Raw genomic sequence first — 17,348 nt, forward strand, 5'->3', positions numbered from 1 at the left:
CTCCACTAACGTGAAGACCAAAGAGCTGTCGAAGGACCCCAGAAACAAAATTGTAGCTGGCTGGGAAGACTGAATCTGCAATAGGCAAGCAGCTTGGTGTGATGAAATCAACTGTGGGAGCAATAATAAGAAAATGGAAGACATACAAGACCACTGATAATCTCCCTCGATCTGGGGCTCCATGCAAGATCTCACCCTGTGGGGTCAAAATGATCACAAGAACGGAGCGCAAAAATACCAGAACCACATGGGAGGACCTAGTGAATGACCTGCATAGAGCTGGGACCACTGTAACAAAGGCTACCATCAGTAACACACTACACTGCCAGGGACTCAGATCCTGCAGTGTCAGACATGTCCCCCTGCTTAAGCCAGTACATGTCCAGGCCCGTCTGAAGTTTGCTAGACAGCATTTGGATTATCCAGAAGAGTATTGGGAGAATGTCATATGGTCTGATGAAACCAAAGTAGAACTGTTTGGTAGAAACAAAACTAATCGTGTTTGGAGGAGACAGAATGCTGAGTTGCATCCAAAGAACACCATACCTGCTGTAAAGCATGGGGGTGGCAACATCATGCTTTGGGGCTGTTTCTCTGTACAGGCACTAGGACGTCTCATCCGTGTACATGACAGAACGAATGGGGCCATGTAGCGTGAGATTTTGAGTGCAAACCTCCTTCCATTAGCAAGGGCACTGAAGATGAAATGTGGATGGATCTTTCAGCATGATAATGATCCCAAGCACACCGCCAGGGCAACGAAGGAGTGGCTTGGTACGAAGCATATAAAGGCCCTGGAGTGGCCTAGCCAGTCTCCAGATCTCATCCCCATAGAAAACCTTTGGAGGGATTTGAAAATCCATGTTGCCCAGTGACAGGCCCCAAACATCACTGCTTTAGAGGAAATCTGCATGGAGGAATGGGCCAACATGCCACCAACAGTGTGTGCCAACCTTGTGAAGACTTACAGAAAACGTTTGACCTCTGTCATTGCCAACAAAGGATATATAACAAAATATTGAGATGAACTTTTGTTAATGACCAAATACTTATTTTCCACCATAATTTGCAAAATAAATCTTACCAAATCAGACAAGGTGATTTTCTGGATTTGTTTTCTCATTTTGACTCTCATAGTTGTGGTCTACCTATGATGTCAGTTACATGCCTCATCTTTTTAAGTGGGAGAACTTGCACAATTGGTGGCTGACTAAACACTTTTTTCCCCACTGTATATAAATAGATTATTCTGAACTGGGCTTATTTTGCTAAGTGTGAGAAGGTTGATTAGTTTACTACTCTGACTCAAGAAAAGTAAAAATAATCAGTCAAAAATTTTTATTTGGCTCCTTTTTTATTTTTTATGTTTTCAAATTGTAATTGCCAATTAATTTTATCCAATAGTCTGAGATATTTCATCCCTGTACTAGTTGTGGTAAAAAATAAATAAGCAAAACTCCTGCATGTAACTTTTAAAACATTTTTTTTAGATTGTTCCATATTGTAAAACTGTATTACTTTTGTTATTTAGGGTCTCTATCCTGAATCTCATGGGATTGTTGGTAATTCTATGTATGATCCAGTGTTTGATGCCAACTTCAGCCTTCGTTCACGGGAGAAATTCAATCACAGATGGTGGGGAGGGCAACCAGTAAGTAATAAACAACTTTCAGTCTTGACGATGACAATTCTTAGAAAAAAAAAAAAAAAATTATATACAAATTTTCCTTAATTATGTGGCTATTCCTAGATGTGGACCTGGATATCGGGACTATCCAGATGTGTTATACGAAGTCTACACAGAAGGCCGTTGCATGTTTAATTTTTTTTTTTTCTCTCCCCCCAGATTTGGATTACGGCTGATAAACAAGGGGTTAAGGCAGCCACGTTCTTCTGGCCTGTGTAAGTCCTTTTTGCATAGTTGATAATTAGTGAGCCTTTTCCTTTTTTTTTTTTTTTTTTAAGGGGAATGCGTCTGGAAACACTTTTGTATCTATTGTTGTAATGAAGTTTAATTATTTTATATAGTATATAATTGTATAATATAATTTTATATTGTAGTCAACCTATATAATATAACTTAACTCCCTCAGCAGCCACGCACTCTCCAATATTTTTATTTTTTTTTTTTATTAAATTTTTTTAAATAGAATGGTAGTCAGAAGGAACCTCCAGGGTCATCTGGTCCAACCCCCTGCTCAAAGCAGGATTCACTAAATCATCCCAGACAGATGTCTGTCCAGCCTCTGTTTTGAAGACTTCCAGTGAAAGAGAACTCACCACTTCTCGTGGCCGCCTGTTCCACTCATTGATCACCCTGTCAAAAAGTTTTTTCTAATATCTAATCTGTCTCCTCCCATTCAGTTTCATCCCATTGCTTCTAGTCATTCCTTGTGCAAATGAGAATAAAGATGATTCTTCTACAATGTGACAGCCCTTGAGATAATTTGTAGACAGCTATTAAGTCTCCTCTGTCTTCTCTTTTGCAAGCTAAACATTCCCAAATTCTGCAACCGTTCCTCATAGGACATGGTTTGCAGACCGGTCACCATTCTGGTCGCTCTTTTCTGAACGTGCTCTAGTTTGTTGATGTGTTTTTTTTAAAATGTGGTGCCCCAAACTGGACACAGTATTCCAGATGAGGTCTGACCAAAGAGGAGTAGAGGGCAAGAATTACTTCATGTGATCTAGACTGTATGCTTCTGTTAATACATCCTAGAATTGCATTTGCCTTTTTTTGCTGCTGCATCACACTGTTGACTCATGTTCAGTTTGTGATCTATTAGTATACCCAAGTCTTTTTCACATGTGCTGTTGCTTAGCCCTATTCCTCCCATTCTGTATATGCTTTTTTCATTTTTATTGCCCAGATGTAGTACTTTGCATTTTTCCCTGTTAAAAACCATTCTGTTAGTTGCTGCCCACTGCTCCAGTTTATTTATATCTTTTTGAATCCTCTCTCTCTCTCTTCTCTAGTATTAGCTATCCCTCCTAGCTTTGTGTCATCAGCAAATTTAATCAGATTACCCTCAATTCCTTCATCTAAATCATTGATAAAGATGTTGAGCAGTACAGGGCCCAGGACAGCGTTTCGTTTTATTTTCCACGTGATTGTCTATGCTAAAAAAAAAATTCCTGAAATGATGGAATTTTCATTCCAAAGGTGCCATCCAAGTGTAATGTGCATGGTGCCTCCCATCATGGGAGGGAAGAATCCAGCATGTTGGATTTACAATGTCTGATCCCTTTGTTTTCTGGGAGATAGAGTCTAGCACAGGGCTCTCATAGAGAACAGAGCTGCAGGTCCTGATGATCCATTCCTGTATATACCTACATTTACAATAGGTGATGTCACATCTCCCTCTCCGTGCAGTGACCTTAGCGCAGTTCACAGAGCATGCCTACAAAACTCTCCCATAGAAATCAGTCTTCTCCAGATTCCAGGTTCCTATAAGCTCATGTGACCGTTGTAAAGTAAATATCTGAGTGCTGTTAACCTTAACAATATTGATTCTAAAACTAGACCATATTACGGTCATCTGAAATGGGCATTACGCCAAGTTTCATATGACTGACGTTATCAGTCAGCATACGGACCATAATATCTGGCCCAGCTTTGGGTCTCCTGACCCGAATGCTATAGTCTTAATAGGTATAATGTATATAAGTCTGTTGAACTTGGATCAGGATATCTGCATCCATACCGGACATCATGGTCCATACTCGGACTGGGAATGTTGGATATGTGAAACCAGCCTTAAAGGGAACCGGTTGTGTCAAAGAACACTAGTAATCTATAGATATTGGGTTCATCTTGCGGTGAATAGCATTCTAAAGCAATGTGGCCGCTGCACTGAAAGCCCGCCTGCTGGGAGAAGATTACTTTATACCTGCAGGCAGCCTCTGGCTTTCAGTCACAGAGGTGCGGCTTTAGTCATGGCTTCACCATGGCTGTAACCACACCCTGGCAATGACTGACAGCCAGCTCTGTACTGATGCACTGCTGAGTCGGATGTCCATCAGATCTGGTGCGTGGTTACAGCTTCAATGACTGAAAGCCGGTGGCTCCCAGGAGGAAAAAAGTTAATTTTCTCCTGGCAGTTAGGCTCCCAGTACGGCGGCCGCACAGCTTAGGAACGCAATTAACCTGCAGACTCTCCTCATATCTTCAGGTAATAGAATTTCGTGACTTGACAAGTTCCCTTTAACTAGAGAAAAATGGTCCAGCTACTTCTACAAAACAATCCAGATTATTGCTTTTATTTATCAAGGACCCCTACGTAAAAGTGATACAAGTGATTCAGTGGGCTACTAAGGGCACTATTCCACTGTTTTATTTTTGCACTTATTTTGATAAATCTGTACCCATTCTATCATACTTGTTTCTTTTACCAGTGAGCAATCTCGTTTCATTCTTTTCTAGAGCGATCACCCAACAACGTAGAGTAATGACTGTTCTACAGTGGTTGCATCTACCTGAAACTGAAAGGTATGTCCTGGCATAGCTGTTCTTTTTTTTTTAAAGGGAACATAGTCTTTAACACACGAGATTTGTATTCATGTATAAACCTGTCAAAGTAGCCCACACCTACCCTCAAGAAAGAGGTGCAATAATATGGCAAAGCAAGAGCCTTTATTCACAATGCAGCTGCACAATATAAAAAAAGACATAAAAACAAAAGGACAATATTATACACCCACACAGGGGTTTAGACTGTTTAAAAATTCCTAATGAATACATAACTCCCTGATGAAGCAACATAGCGAAACTGCGCCTTGAAGTGTCTGAGGGGCAGCAGGCCATATCATACCATGCAACCTGGTTGTCATATACCATCCTCACTGGATGTGCATGTATTCATGCACTTCATATCGTACTATGTCACCATGAACTCCACTATAACTGTAGCTAACAGGGTGACATAATGCAGTATGAAGTAGATGAATACATGCACGTCCAGGGAGGAGAGTCTATGCTAACCAGATTGCATGGTGTGACCTGCTGCTCCTCATAAACACTTCATAACTCAGTTTCGCTATGTTGCTTCATCAGGGAGTTGTGTATTTATTAGGAATTTTTAGGGTACGTGCACACGCTGCGGAATCCGCTGCGGATTAATCCGCACGGATTTTGCAAAAACCGCAGATAATCCGCAGGTCCAAAGACCTGCGGATTATCTGCGGTTTTGCCTGCGGTTTGGTCCTGTGGATTCACTATCTCCACAATGGTGGAGATAGGAACCCGCAGCGGTTTCCGCAGAAAGAATTGACATGCAATTCTTTCTGCGGATTCAAAACCGCAGCAAATCCGCGCGTTTTTTTCCGCAGCGTCGGCACAGCGTTTTTTTTTTCCCATTCAAATGAATGGTACTGTACACCGCAGCTAAAACTGCTGCGTGTCCGCAGCGGCCAAAACCGCTGCGGAAACGCAGCGGAATCCGCAGCGTGTGCACACAGCCTTAGACAGTCTGTTTATTTACGCATATATTTTTTCTTCTGAGCTCTGATTCCCTGCATTTCTGTAGCAAAATATGGAAAAGTGTAAAATTTAGCTTTTGTGTAAAAAGCTGTTTACTCACCTTCTGGGTTATTTTTTTCCCATGAAAAATCTTCTAGGGTACCCCAGCTGGTTTTTGATACCTCCAATGGCAAAGCTTCCTCTGTCCCCAAGCTGGTGTAGTTTATGAAACAACGTGGTGAAGTTTCCGTGGTCTACCAGCTTGGTTTTATGACACCCATTTTCTGACTGTGGTGCCAAGGGCCCACCAGTATCCAACTCTAGGGCCCCACTTTTCAGCTATGTGCAAATGCATTATCCTGTCACAAATTTACATAACCATGAACTGGATAGATTGTTAAATGAATTAGATGCTGCTTTCATCTGTACATGGTGGTTCAAGTGTATTGTTCTGCCTTCTTCCACGTATAACGCTGTGTGGATTCCAGCATACGGCTTAACCTTTCATCCACTCCCAGAAACAAGGCTGTATGTGTGCTTAAGTCTATATTTATTGGATGATATGGACAACAATAGGAGATGATAACAGATGGTATAGTAGAACACAGTAGAAGATGAGATCAGGGGTTGTTGTACAAAGTTGTATATGATATAAGAGATTGTTGATGATTCAGGTAAAAACTATAAGAAACAGATAATGCAGCATGTCAGTACTGGTAGATAATATACAATACACAAATACTGGCAGGTAATCACAGCAGTACAAGGTACTATCACAACAGTAGCAATGATAGAGGATGCTGTTATATCGGTAGCATGCATTATATAGAAGCTGAGTAATACAACATACACAGCAGCAAAGGAGAAACATGTATCTAACACAACTCATGGCTGCTAGCTATGCATTCAATGGCTAGAGGATGCATATAACTATCATGCAGTGTACTAGCATTTCAGGAGCTGAACATGCATTGCAAACATCATGAGGCATGCATTATGACCCGCTAACACAGATGCATGGCATAGTTTACATAAATGCATTAAAACTTACCGGAATCCACTTTTTATAAGCAGTGGTTTTGCATGGAGCTGAGCACATGTGGGCTACTCAGGAGTTCTGCAGGAATGGTTACATGCTGCAAACCTGGGAGGAAGAAGTGGTGGTTCTGAACAGTTAACCATTTGGGGGAACAGAAGATTCCAAACACATGAATAAGAAAGAGGCAACTATGACACCTAATGGCCGTAGCTGGAAGAGCACTTAAAATATCTTGCTGCACAGAATGGGCAGAACATGTATAGTGACAAGGACAGCTCATATAAGAGGGTGGTGGCCCATTCTTGCACAGGGGCCCACCAGAGGATTTTCCTGTTCTTGTGGGCCAGTCCAAGCCTGATGACATCCCATAGTGAGGCTTCTGCTGTCTCCCATCCCCTTTGGTCTTGTTTTATTATACTCCATGGTTCACCAACTGGTCCTGGTTTATTGAAGCCCTCCAAACAAGTGACTACTGCAGCCAATCACAGGCTTCAGCGGTAATGTGTCAGGATAAGTCATGGCAGAGAATATATGGTTATACTGACTGTTGCAATGCAAATGCGTTGATTCATAACCTTTCTGTTTCTTTTTAGACCGTATGTGTATGCAATATATTTGGAGCAACCCGATCAAGCAGGACACCGATATGGACCGTTCAGCACTGAGGTATTACATTTTACTAAAACTGGTTGCAAATGGCCATTAGTTATACAATATTCCCTTAGTAATTGACATTACCCATCATTGGACCACACGCACAACCCTCCTCAGGTCCACGTTACATACCCTAAATGTGTATGTTCTCAAAGGTCGTATGGGTCATAAAATTTCTGCAGCGAAAAATTGTTTTAATTGCAGCGTTGTTGTGGATTGTCCGCATGTCACTTTTTGCATTAATTGGCAGCCTTCCTATGGCAAAAAGATTTCGGACTGATGGACATCACTGCATATGGTCAATTAGCAACTGATCAAATGCATTGCCGTAGGTTTGAACAAGATTATTTTTTGATCTAATGACCTTATCTTTCCGTGATGTCAATATGTTATCACTTTCAACTGTACTCTATACACATGGAAATGGGATTTAGTAAATGGGGGGCCAAGTGCAAAACTTATAAGTAAAATATATTCGTAACTGTGGAGCTGGATACAGAAAATTGAGGGTGGTCATATGTTTTCCCTCAAGTGCTCGGTGCAAGTGAAAAGTATAAAGTGATTCACTCGCTACTTTACCCGTAAAAATTGCTGTTGTTCGTCCTAAAAGAGACTATATATCATACTGAAATTTGGACATGGTTCATGAGAAACTGATGTTTTAAAGCAAGTGTTGAAAATGTCCACCGTTTGCATTCAAGTACGCCTGCACGTGTCGTTCCATAATGTTGAATGTATTCCACAGGAAGTCTGGGGTCATAGCCTGAATTTCTCGCTACATGTTCTCTTAGAGTGCCTATAATTTTCATTGCTTGTTACTGTACACCAGACCTTTCAAATGGCCCCAAAGGGAAAAAATCCTGCAATAACTAATTCCTGAATAAAAGTGACTCTGTATGGGCAAACGCGATCTTATCTTGGCCGCTCGTTGACATGTGGAATATGACATGCCTGTCTGCTGGGAAAGCCTGTGCAACGATTGACGGGGAGATGCCAAAAGTTGCTGTTTCATATCTTGAATTGCTTCTTCAAATGTTTTCAGGTGTCTTCCATCATGCCGTTCCTGTACATTCCAGCTTATTCACTAATGACCGAATACATGGTTTGGATGGCGGATTTCAACCTCCAAACTTCTTTAGAAACTCACTTTGGCACCTCTTTAAGGACTCCATATTCCAATAAGTTTTCACAATGACAACACGCTCCACTAAACTGTATCCGTACATTAACAAATGAGGAATAAATTAGGCAGGAGTGAAATGCAAGCATCACACACAAACTACCGACACGCAAAAAGGCGTGCAGCAAGTCTATCTCCTAGTGGAGTCGACCAGCAGGGCGACAAGTCGGCGAGACCACTCGGCGCAAGGATGTTTCTCATCTTTGAGGTTCATTGCACGTTCACTTTTCATGAACCGATCGGCTAGTGTAAACATGACTTTACCTTAGGGAGTAATCCACTATAGGAAACCTAAATGTTGGAATATTAAAATCAACATCTGTGGCTCATGTGTTTGATTGTTGACCATGTTTTTTATTTTCCCTGTAGCTGACAAACCAATTGAAGGAAATTGATGGAGTAGTCGGCATGTTAATGGACGGCTTGAAACAAATGAAGCTGCATAGGTGCGTCAACATTATCTTTGTAGGAGATCATGGTAAGTTTACTTCTTTTGGCTTTCTCTTTGCCATGTGGACAGGGCACACATTCTGAAATTGAGCTTTATAGTTACATATCTTATGTAGGACTCAAGCTTGGTAGTTGCTGTTACTGTAGGTGGCGCTATTGTTTGAATGTTTCCAAACAAAGACTTCTTTTTTTACAATCTGGTGCTGTAAAAATGACATATCTATATCTATACATCTCTATCATAAATTGGGCTGGGGAGCTGAGCTCACATCACGCAGAGCTGGTGCTGGCTGTGTTATACATCCAGCAGCTGCCTCTAACAAAAGAGTGACCATAGATTGCTCCTGTTTAACTACTTAAATGCCTAGATATTCAGCTGGGGCGTCCGTTGAGGCTCCAATTGTCCCCATCTCTCCACAACTTAATCACAGGGTGCCAATGGACTGCCATGCTAGCCAAGGGCCTGTTGAAGGTCCCCTTCACTACCATCTTGAGGCTCCGGTGAAGCTCAGCCACAGACTGCAGTATGTAGTAAAGATTGCAATAGTCCAATATTTAAAAAAAAAAAATTCAATGCATAGTGTAAGTGATTTGCAGATTTCAGACTCCTACCCCCCTCCTTGCCCCCATGAAAAGTTACCGTAAAACTCTATATTTATAAAAAAAAAAAAAAAAAAAAAAAAAAAAAAATTCAAATCACCTCCCCCTACAGATATTTGGTATTGCTGCATCCGTAACAGTCCAATCGATTAAAATTTTTTAACTTGTAAGATAAATCCCCTTAAAGAGAAAAAATATTGAAAGGTCAGAATTGCCATTTTTTTGCTTGTTGTTTTAGTAGCTCACTGAATAAGACGCAATAAAAGGTGATCAAAATATTTTTATATTGTACCAATTAAACAGCTTAGCACGCAAAAAAAAAAAAAAAGTTCATATTAATGGAAAAATAAAGTTTTAGTTCTAGGGAAAATGGTGACCCGAAACAAACACTTTTTTTTTTTTTATGCTCCGAATTTTATTATAAGCCGCTAACATTATAAAACAAACAGCCTTAGAGGTTTGTTATTTCCGTAATTGTGCTTACCTGAAGAGTTATGATGCCAGATCATTTTTGCTGCACAATGAATGATGTAAAAACAAACTCCCCCTAAGTAACTATAGCAGATTTATATCCATTAATAAAAAACTAATGTCCCCTGGAAGAAGGGGAAGAAGAAATGAAAATGACAAAAAATTAAGTTGGCTGCATTCTTGGGGGCTTGACTATTATTATTATTATTTTTTCTTTAGCATGTTGTAATTGCTCTTGTTTTAGTTTTCTGAGTAGATCGACTTTGCACTTGCTTTGTTTCTTGTGGCAATATGGTCTACTTTGGGAGACAGGGTGGATTAGGCGGAGGCATGGATTGTCACCATGTCATGTGTGAGGAGGCTAGGGTGGTAGTCCTGGCCAGAAGCTGCTGCATCGCCACACCCTGGCACCCCACAAAGGATACATAAAGTCCTGTCTGCTGCATGCGACAGACATCAAGTAGAACACTCGCTATAGATTCCAGGGTTCCTTCTGCTTCTGTCTTCTCGGCTCCAGATCCACAGTTCTCACAAATAACTCCAGACTCCATGTCCATACTTTACAGTTCGACTTTACTTGACAATAGGTACTTATTACAATTGTAGCACAATTCACACACAATGGCCTTCCTGGAGCTTTCCCTGTCTTCTCTGTCAACTTCCTTCCTGAATAAACTTATACCTCCGTCGCTTCCGACAATCTTTGCCCCTCCTGACAAACTCTGCCCCTCCTGACAATCTCTGCCCCGCAGATACCTCTTTCTCTTCTGCGACGTCCGTGCCTTTAGGTCCACCAACTTCCTCCCACTCGCCATGTCTGGTTTCAGTAGGAAAAGAATAAATGGCATGCTCAGCTCTTCTTAATTCCGTCCGTAAGCCCTGGATCCTCCTTGGAATGGTTACCATTTTAAAATGGTGACCACTTGCACGCTACTCAGCCTGGGGTCCCTTCTTGCCTCAGCAGCTGCACCCCCATGGCTATCTGACTGCCTTCTTTCACTGGTGCATCTCTACTACCCACTAACCATGAAGTCTCATCACTATCCCACTGCTCTGTACTACACTCATCTGTAACTCTTCCCAGCCTGGAAAACACCTTATGCTAACTATGCTTATCCTACCATTCTTATTCCCTATCTCTATGGTGCCCCACTAATATATGCTACTGCTACCTTCTATTCTAGCCCTAATCCTTTACACAATACATGTCAAGTACATACACATTACAATAGTAAATGAATACATTAAGTCATAAACTCTATGGAACCACACATACAGTATTTAATGTGAACAATGTTCAAAGAGGGGGAGGCACATGACAGCCTCTGTCACCTCCTTACACATGTGCACATGTGTTTAGATAATCTCAGGCTTGATAATGTCAAAGTTTCTTGGCTTGGGTGATGATAACGCACAAGACCTACTTTCTTGGGGTAAAGATCTCTGGCATCCAGCAGTGTCTCGATTGCTCCAGCCGTGGCGATAAAAAGCTCAGAAATTCCACGTCCATCATGGCTCAACTCAAAGTACATTTTGATGTTTTAATTAAAAAGACTTTTAGCTTTGTAATAATTCAGAAAGCGTATTCAACTACGAAACCGGCGGCTGAAAGTCAATAATTTTTTTTCTTTTAGGTCATCGTAAACTAGAACAAAGTGTGCTGTCTGATCACAGCTGGTGTGTTGAAATCTAGGATCAGCAGGACCTTTTTAATCAGGGTCGAAAAAAAAAATATTTCTCTAAATCTTAGGACCAATTCTCCGTTAACCATATAATACTTGTGGGCATGGGTAAAGAACATGATGTCCCTAGACCAGGGATGACCAAAAGGAAGTTGGTTCTTGGAGCCTGGAAGCCACAAAATCTGAATCCTAAGACCATATGGTAAAAAAAAAGGCTGGTCTTATGATGAACTTGACCATGCCCCATCCAGCCTATGCCACACCCTTGCTAAACCCATATTGCTGTAGTGTGTAAGTGCCAAAACTTGGCAGTTACAATTCTCGGCAATTCTTATGTTACCTTTTCTTGTTAGGCTATTATTTCACACATTTTTGTTGCGTTTTTTTTCAATGCAAAGTTTACGCTGCTTATGAAAAGCAGGTTTTGCTTAGTTTTTGCTGTGTTTTTATTGCTGCGCTTTTGTCAGGGTACTTTTGTCTCTTTGTCTAGCATGCTGATAAAGTTTCGTGCATAGAAAAAAAATCTTATTTCAACTTCATAAGATTTTGACACCAAAAAAGCAGCAAAACCTGATGCCTGTGTTTTTTTTTGTTTTTTTTCATTTTTGCACTACCCAATGCTTTCAGTGGGTGAAACACACTGAAAAAAACACTGAACGTGACATGCTACCTTTTGCAAAAAACAATTTCTTATGACCTAACCGTCAGGGGAAAAAAAAAAACCGTGTGCATGAGATTTCTGAAATTTTGTTGACTTTGCTGGTACTGTGACATGCAGCTGAAAATTTGCATAAAAAGCTCACTGTATAGATTATGTATACATAATTTATGTCAAAACTCCAACACTGCAATTTAACCTTAATACTGAGGTTTTACTTTAGAAAAAACAACTCGTACAGAGAGCAGTCACAGACAGGAGCAGGGGTACCAGACTACAGATATAAAGGAATCTGCTTTCTATCCTGGTATATGCACCCCATACTGGGATATGCTTCCCGCCATCCTTTTGGTGTATGCTCCCCCATCCTGGTATAGATCCAGATCCAGCTGAAGTAGGGGCCTGCGTCACGTACCCACAGGGAGGGCTCTGCATTCTCTCTCTGGCATGAGTGCCATAGGTTCGCCATCATTGTCTACTATGCTGCAATACCTCAGTATTGTAGTATATAGTGAAAATTGCAGCCTCTTTTTAAACTCTGTATAGAGGAGCTTCAGAGGAGCCCCATGATGGCAGTGATGGAGTCCTTCCGTAGGCCTGAACCAATTGTGTCATGGAGGGGAGATGTTGGTTGCTGGTGCATGTGCACTGGCTGTGATGTCATCTAAATACCGCCATCAGAAAATGACAGCAGCAAGTAAATGGTTAACAGCCGCAAAAGAAACACTCTTCCAACCGCAGCTGTTAGATAGATTCCAGCTTTTTAACATGGCTAGTATCAGCCACGTCTGGAGGGAGGTCCCCTGCTGAGCCCCCACGACACATGGTCACCCAAGGGCAGGACCTACAGTTATGTCCATATGCTCAAAGGGGTTGAAAACAGCTTTGGATGGATAAATTGAAATTTGTAGGTCTGGCACCAGAGAATAGTGCAGGTTCCCTTCTCAAGAGATCACCTTGTCACTGACGCACAATTTGATCAAAATTTAAACCAAAAGCCCCAAATGTATAACTGACTCAATGTTCACATATACGGTACCTTTTTTAACATATTAAACCATTTTAATAAAGTTTTATTTAGTGTTCATGGTCTTCCTAAAAGGATAAAATCGAGAGCGTTTTTATGATTTAGGTTGGGTGACCGTTGACTCAATTCAAGGACAAAATAATTAGGTTAGAGTCCCTAATCAATGTCAGATTATCTCTTGGTCATTTTTTTTCTTGACATTTTGCCCCCCAGGCATGGAGGAAGCAAACTGCGAAAAGACTGAATTTCTCACGTCCTATTTGAGCAATGTCGATGACTTCGTCTTCTTGCCCGGCTCTTTGGGGCGCATGCGTACCAAGAACAACGTACCTAAACGTAAGTGAAGTGCAACCCGCTTAAGTCTGAAAATTTCTAAAAACAAAAAAAACATTTTAATTTATGATCCCAATTTTTAAAAACAATAAAAAAAAAAATCTACAAATCTACCAGAACAAATCATTTAGTATGATCTATTGGCTAGAACCTGCCAGAACATACAAGGATAACCGCTATACAATTTTTAAAATTCTCAATAATGAACTACATAAAGTAATTAGACAAATAATACCAAAGATGCCTCTTGTGTCAGGGAGGACAGACCAGCAAACCAACTATTTATGCACAGTAACATACAATATAATCCTATCGGAACAATCCCATTCATGTTTAAATAGGCTTATTACAATGTATGCCCAGTGGCTAATTTGTCCAATAAACACTATGATAGTCAAAAAGCATTCATAAGTTAAAGAAGGCAATTGTTTACCTAGTTCCTAAAGATTCACAGACATGTTCAATGTGCTCCTGCTGGTTCTGGCTCTGTCTCCCTCCACCCCAACGCACGTTTCGTGTTCAACTTCTTCAAGCCACCTGAGGAAGTTGAACATGAAACGTGCGTTGGGGTGGAGGGAGACAGAGCCAGAACCAGCAGAAGCACGTTGAACACGTCTGTGAATCTTTAGGAACTAGGTAAATAATTGTAATAAGCCTATTTAAACATGAATGGCATTGTTCTGATACAATATAATCATATGTTACTGTGCATGAATAGTTGGTTTGCTGGTCTGTCCTCCCTGACACAAGAGGCATCTTTGATATTATTTGTCTAATTACTTTTTGTAGTTCATTACTGAGAATTTTAAATTGTATAAATAAAATATCGAAATATTTTTTATTCTATAAAACCCTATGTAAGTAATTATCCTTGTATGTTCTGGCAGGTTCTAGCCAGTAGATCATACTAAATGATTTGTTCAGAATATCTATGATACCACAGAATTTGGACTTTCTTTTGTGATGAGACAAATCTACCAGGTCTCAAAATTTTGGATAACTACTCTAATATCCTCTTCATTGTGTATTTGATTCTTTGCCCCTAGCTTAGATTGGGTTTCTTCTTTACCCAAGTCATAGACACAAAAAAAATCTGTAAAATGTTTTTGAAGCTGAGATGTTACTTTTCTTGAGAATTTGGATGAAACATCATTTTAATTGCATACTGATCTTCTGAAAACTCTTGTTTTAAACCCTTTCATAACGTTTATTAAAAAAAAAAAAAAAAAAAAAGTTCCTACTATTGATTGTGAAGACCTTGACTTGTGTTACACGGTTGTGGTCGGTCCACCTCCATATCTATGCCACATTGGGTTTCATACACCTGGCCGCTCTCCACAGCGCATAGTTTCCATGATTAGTATTTGTGATCCTAGAGAGGTGGACATTGTATATAAGCAGACACTTCGTCTTCCAGGTCAGTGTTGTCCTAAAGCTGTAGGAAACTCAAAGAAGAAAAAAATATTGGGCACATTCAATGCTCGTTCCTATGGCAGTAAAGGTGACCTGAGAGAAGTGTACTGTCATGTCTGTACTAGAAAAATAGAGACTAGTGGTAAGTCCCTCCTCCATTTTCAATGCATTTCAAAGTCTTCCTTCAATGCATTGAAAATTGAAAGTGCTTCAAGCTATAACTTTTTCCATATAACACTGATGCATTAGTAGTTAAAATAAGCTTCTGTGCTCTGCGCAGGTCATGGATCAATATTTAACATTGTAAAGAGGCTCACCATTGGTTAAAAAAAATAATTGGATGGGATTGAAAAATGTTAAGCTGGTTTCTTGGTTCCTCATGGGCGTGGCCCAGATTTGGCTTCCCTGATTGCAAAACTAGAAATCCTTGCTGAGGGAAAGTTGGATCATGGACAACCCCTGTTGGTGTAAGAGTAGGCCTATTGGCTGTTCCATGTAGAGAGAAACTTCGTATTTAACAGATAATTCTTTTAACCCCTTCCCGACCTGTGACAGCGTATGCGTCATGAAAGTCGGTGCCAATCTGACCCATGACGCATACCCTGTGTCTTGACTTCAAAGCCCCCCTGCGAGTCGGGTGACCGGGGTCAATGAAAGGTCACCTGACCCGCAGATACAGGGGGCTTTGAAATTCACCACAGGGGGCGTGGCTTCACCCCCACATGGCTATGATTGCTCTGATTGGCTGTTAAAAGTTAAACAGCCAATCAGAGCGATAGTAATATTTCATCAATGAAAATTGATGAAATATTACAATCCAGCCATGGCCGATACTGCAGTAGCATCGGACATGGCTGGTGACACCGATCCAACCCCCCCCACCGGCCATCGCCCCCCCGCCACTGAATGACAATGGCGATCTGCCGCCGCTGTCATCATCTGCCTCCCTCCCCTTCCCTCTGCTCCCCGCCAGCTTCCGATGCCCCCCTCACCCGCCCGGTACCTTCTGAGTCCCCCTGTGTTAGGGTTAGGGTTGGAATTAGGGTTAGGGTTGCAATTAGGGTTAGAGTTAGTGTGGGGTTAGGGTTAGAATTAGGGTTGGAATTAGGGTTAAGATTAGGGTTAGGGGTGTGTTAGGGTTAAAGGGGTTGTCCTATTTGGTACTTTTTTGGCATTCACACCTGCATGTATCTCAATAGCAAGTATTTAGCAGTCAGAAAAGGAGGAGTTACTGCGTATGCATGCATGGCTATCTCCATTCAGTTCTATATAAGCTCTAAAAACAGCTGCGCTATGCAATTGTTGCACTCTACAATTTTCAGAGCACCTATAGAAGTGTAGAGTGTGACAATGGCGCAGCACAGTAGTTTGCTTATATAGAAGTGAATGGAAAGAGCTTGTGCATACACTGTACCTCCTCTGTTCCTGACTGCTGGGGTACTGTTGTTGAGAAGCATGTACAGGTGCGTCTCACAAAATTAGAATATGATCGAAAAGTTGATTTATTTCAGTTCTTCAATACACAGAGAAACTCATATATATTATATTGAGTCATTACAAACAGAGTGATCTATTTCACGTGTTTATTTATGTTAATGTTGATGATTATGGCTTACAGTCAATGAAAACCCAAAAGTCATTATTTCAGTAAATAAGAATAATTACCTGTTATGAATGGGTCACCGAGGAGGATGGCAGGAACAGGCTAAGCCACTAGGAAACCAGAGAGGTTGGTGTTATGAATGAGTCACCGGAGGAGGAGAAAACAAAAATACAAGCTAAGTCCAGAAAACCGGAGAGGTTGGTAGCTATCGGATTGCAGACCCCTGATCCTATTCACCACAACTAACAGTAGCCGTGGAGGGTTCCTACGGTGCCCTAGACCCCTCGTCACAGCCGGAGAACTACATAAGCCTAAAGAAGGAAAGGGGAAGTCTAAACTGCCCCAGAGCAGACCCCAAAGCAATAGACAGCCCCCAACAAGTATTGTCGGTGAAAGACAGATGAAAACACAAACACAGACAGAAAGACAGGCTGAGCAAATGATGGGGCCAAACTAACTAGATAGGACGGGACAGAAAAGATGCTGGCTGCAATCCGCAAAAAACCCTACAAAAATGTCCCAACCGTCTGATAGGAAAAAAGGCCCTGAAGTCGCTAGACTTCAAAATCACTATATCAGCACTCAGGTATATTCTGAAAACAGAGCAAAGAGATCAACTGATCAGAGACAAAACTGGAATTCAGCCAGTCCCAACCAGGACTGGCTGAATACAAACACTAAGGAAACCAGACAAAATCTCATGGAATAATAGCAGGGCAAAACTTAGCTTTTAGTAGACAGGAACTAAAACTGGATGCCAGAGCTCAGAGCAGAAAGGAT

The 17,348-nt window shown here is 41.1% G+C and overlaps 1 protein-coding gene and 1 long non-coding RNA gene across 14 annotated transcripts in view; one reads left to right on the top strand and one right to left on the bottom strand.

Moving 5' to 3' along the window:
* ENPP2 (ectonucleotide pyrophosphatase/phosphodiesterase 2) overlaps positions 1 to 17,348 on the top strand; it is a 229,524-nt gene that overhangs the window by 122,164 nt on the left and 90,012 nt on the right. For all 13 annotated transcript variants that reach the window (XM_073590244.1, XM_073590242.1, XM_073590243.1 and 10 more), the window contains exons 8-13: positions 1,532 to 1,651; positions 1,847 to 1,902; positions 4,424 to 4,489; positions 7,091 to 7,163; positions 8,701 to 8,809; positions 13,433 to 13,555. In XM_073590244.1, the coding sequence (XP_073446345.1) occupies positions 1,532 to 1,651; positions 1,847 to 1,902; positions 4,424 to 4,489; positions 7,091 to 7,163; positions 8,701 to 8,809; positions 13,433 to 13,555 (547 nt within the window). The remainder of the gene's footprint in view (positions 1 to 1,531; positions 1,652 to 1,846; positions 1,903 to 4,423; positions 4,490 to 7,090; positions 7,164 to 8,700; positions 8,810 to 13,432; positions 13,556 to 17,348) is intronic.
* Positions 5,988 to 8,705, bottom strand: LOC141101267 (uncharacterized). The gene is made up of 2 exons (XR_012234924.1): positions 6,510 to 8,705; positions 5,988 to 6,139 (listed from the first exon to the last, which is right to left on the bottom strand). It is a non-coding gene; the product is annotated as an uncharacterized lncRNA (long non-coding RNA).

This window comes from Dendrobates tinctorius, unplaced genomic scaffold, assembly GCF_039654945.1.
Source record: "Dendrobates tinctorius isolate UK_male_01 unplaced genomic scaffold, ASM3965494v1 ptg000116l, whole genome shotgun sequence".
In the NCBI taxonomy this organism is placed as follows: Eukaryota; Metazoa; Chordata; class Amphibia; order Anura; family Dendrobatidae; genus Dendrobates; species Dendrobates tinctorius.